This window comes from Colobus angolensis, unplaced genomic scaffold, assembly GCF_000951035.1.
Source record: "Colobus angolensis palliatus isolate OR3802 unplaced genomic scaffold, Cang.pa_1.0 Scaffold60, whole genome shotgun sequence".
Taxonomy (NCBI): Eukaryota; Metazoa; Chordata; class Mammalia; order Primates; family Cercopithecidae; genus Colobus; species Colobus angolensis.
The window spans coordinates 1,774,703-1,776,705 of record NW_012119599.1 but is presented as its reverse complement, the minus strand read 5'-3'; the positions used below and the strand labels follow the sequence as shown (position 1 = coordinate 1,776,705).

The 2,003-nt window shown below is 53.4% G+C and overlaps 1 protein-coding gene across 1 annotated transcript in view; it reads left to right on the top strand.

Moving 5' to 3' along the window:
• The window catches only part of QPCTL (glutaminyl-peptide cyclotransferase-like), a 12,088-nt gene extending 10,202 nt beyond the window's left edge, over nucleotides 1–1,886 (top strand). Inside the window, exons 4-5 of the mRNA XM_011963154.1 lie at nucleotides 312–428; nucleotides 1,430–1,886. Coding sequence (XP_011818544.1) covers nucleotides 312–428; nucleotides 1,430–1,575 — 263 coding nt within the window. The 3' untranslated portion in view covers nucleotides 1,576–1,886. The remainder of the gene's footprint in view (nucleotides 1–311; nucleotides 429–1,429) is intronic.
• The last annotated feature ends 117 nt before the right edge of the window (nucleotides 1,887–2,003 follow it).

Genomic DNA, 2,003 nt, shown 5'->3' with positions numbered 1-2,003 from the left:
GCTGGTTTTGAACTCCTAACCTCAGGTGATCCACCTGCCTCGGCCTCCCTAAGTGCTGGGATTACAGGTGTGAGCCACCACACTGGGCCACAAGATCTTGTCTCAAAAAAAAGAATGTCTATGTCTTAGACTTGGAGGGATTGAATGAGACCAGGAACATAGTGAGCCCACAGGAAGGAGTAACTGGCATTCATCCTTGTTGGGATGACCAGGGCTTTGTCTCTGGGTGCTCTGCCCTCCTCTGATTTGTGGACTGGGGACCTTTGACTACTAAGGACTAACCCTTCCTCTCTAATCGCCCCCACCTCCAGAGAAGCGTCTGCACCGTTTGAACCTGCTGCAGTCTCATCCCCAGGAAGTGATGTACTTCCAACCCGGGGAGCCCTTTGGCTCTGTGGAAGACGACCACATCCCCTTCCTCCGCAGAGGTACCTGCTGCAGGGAGGGATGGAGGGTGGGTGTCTAAGGAAGCCACAAATTGGAACTGGCCGTGGCCCCTTCCCAGGGCTGGGGAATGGTGCTAAGTGGCCTAACCTCTTTGTGCTTTGATTTATTCATCTGTAAAATGGGGATAATACTCCCTATCTTAGAGTATTGTTGAGGAGATTGAACGTGCTAACACCGGTAAAGACTTTACTTGGACCAGCACCCAGCACATAGCAAGCATTCCAGAAATGTTTGCAGCTGGGCACGGTGGTTCACACCTGTAATCCCAGCACTTTGGGAGGCTGAGTTAGGAGGGGTGTAGGGGGGGCAGGAATCCTCGAGCCCAGGAGTTTGAAACCAGCCTGGGCAACATGGCATAAATCTTGTCTTTACTAAAAATACAAAAAGTTAGCAGGGCATGGTGGTTCGCACCTATAGTCTCGGCTACTCGAGAGGCTGAAGTGGGAGGATCACCTGAGCCTGGGAAGTCAAGGCTGCAGTGAGCCTTGATTGAGTCGCTGCACTCTAGCCTGGACAACAGAGGGAGACAATATTTCAAAAAACAAAAGAAAAGTGCCAGGGCTGGGCGTGGTGGCTTACGCCTGTAATCTTAGCACTTTGGGAGGCTGAGGGGGGCGGATCACCTGAGGTCAGGAGTTTGAGACCAGCCTGGCCAACATGATGAAACCCCATCTCTACTAAAAATACAAAAATTAGACAGGTGTCGTGGTACCTGCCTGTAATCCCAGCTACCCGGGAGGCTGAGACAGTAGAATCACTGGAACTCGGGAGGCAGAGGCTGCAGTGATCCAAGATCGCGGCACTGCACTCCAGCCTGGGCGACAGAGAGAGACTCCGTCTCAAAAAAAAAAAAAAAAGTGCCCGAACATAGTATCTTTCACCAGTGTGTGGGGGCAAGGCAAGGTTACCTAGAGGTTGGGCTTGGGCTCCTGGGTCGTGGTGGGCTGCAGCGGACCTGACCAAGTCTCTTCTGTCATTTCAGGGGTCCCCGTGCTCCATCTCATCTCCACGCCCTTCCCTGCTGTCTGGCACACCCCTGCGGACACAGAGGCCAATCTCCACCCGCCCACGGTACACAACTTGAGCCGCATTCTGGCCGTGTTCCTGGCTGAATACCTGGGGCTCTAGTGCCCTCGGCCAAGGCCTGTGGAGAGGACTGTGAGAGAGAAGGTCCCACCGGGGGCCAGTGAAGCTCAGGCAGGATCTGCCTAGAGTGTGCTGGCTTGTCGTTTTCACACCTTTGTCTCCTAATTGTGCTACAACTGGAAGACCTTCTTTCTTTTGATTGTCCCAAGCTGCCACCCTTCAAGGACAGGGAAGAGACCACTGTGGGGTGACAGCCAGAGGAATAAGAACTTGGTCCCTCCCCAGAGGTAAACACTTGGTCCAAAGGTTTGCAGGGGCCAAATGTTGTTTTTTTTTTTTTCCTTGAGACAGAGTCTCACTTTGTCGCCCAGGCTGGAGTGCAGTGGCCCGATCTCAGTTCAGTACAAGCTCCGCCTGCTGGATTCATGCCATTCTCCTGCCTCAGCCTCCCGAGTAGCTGGGACTACAGG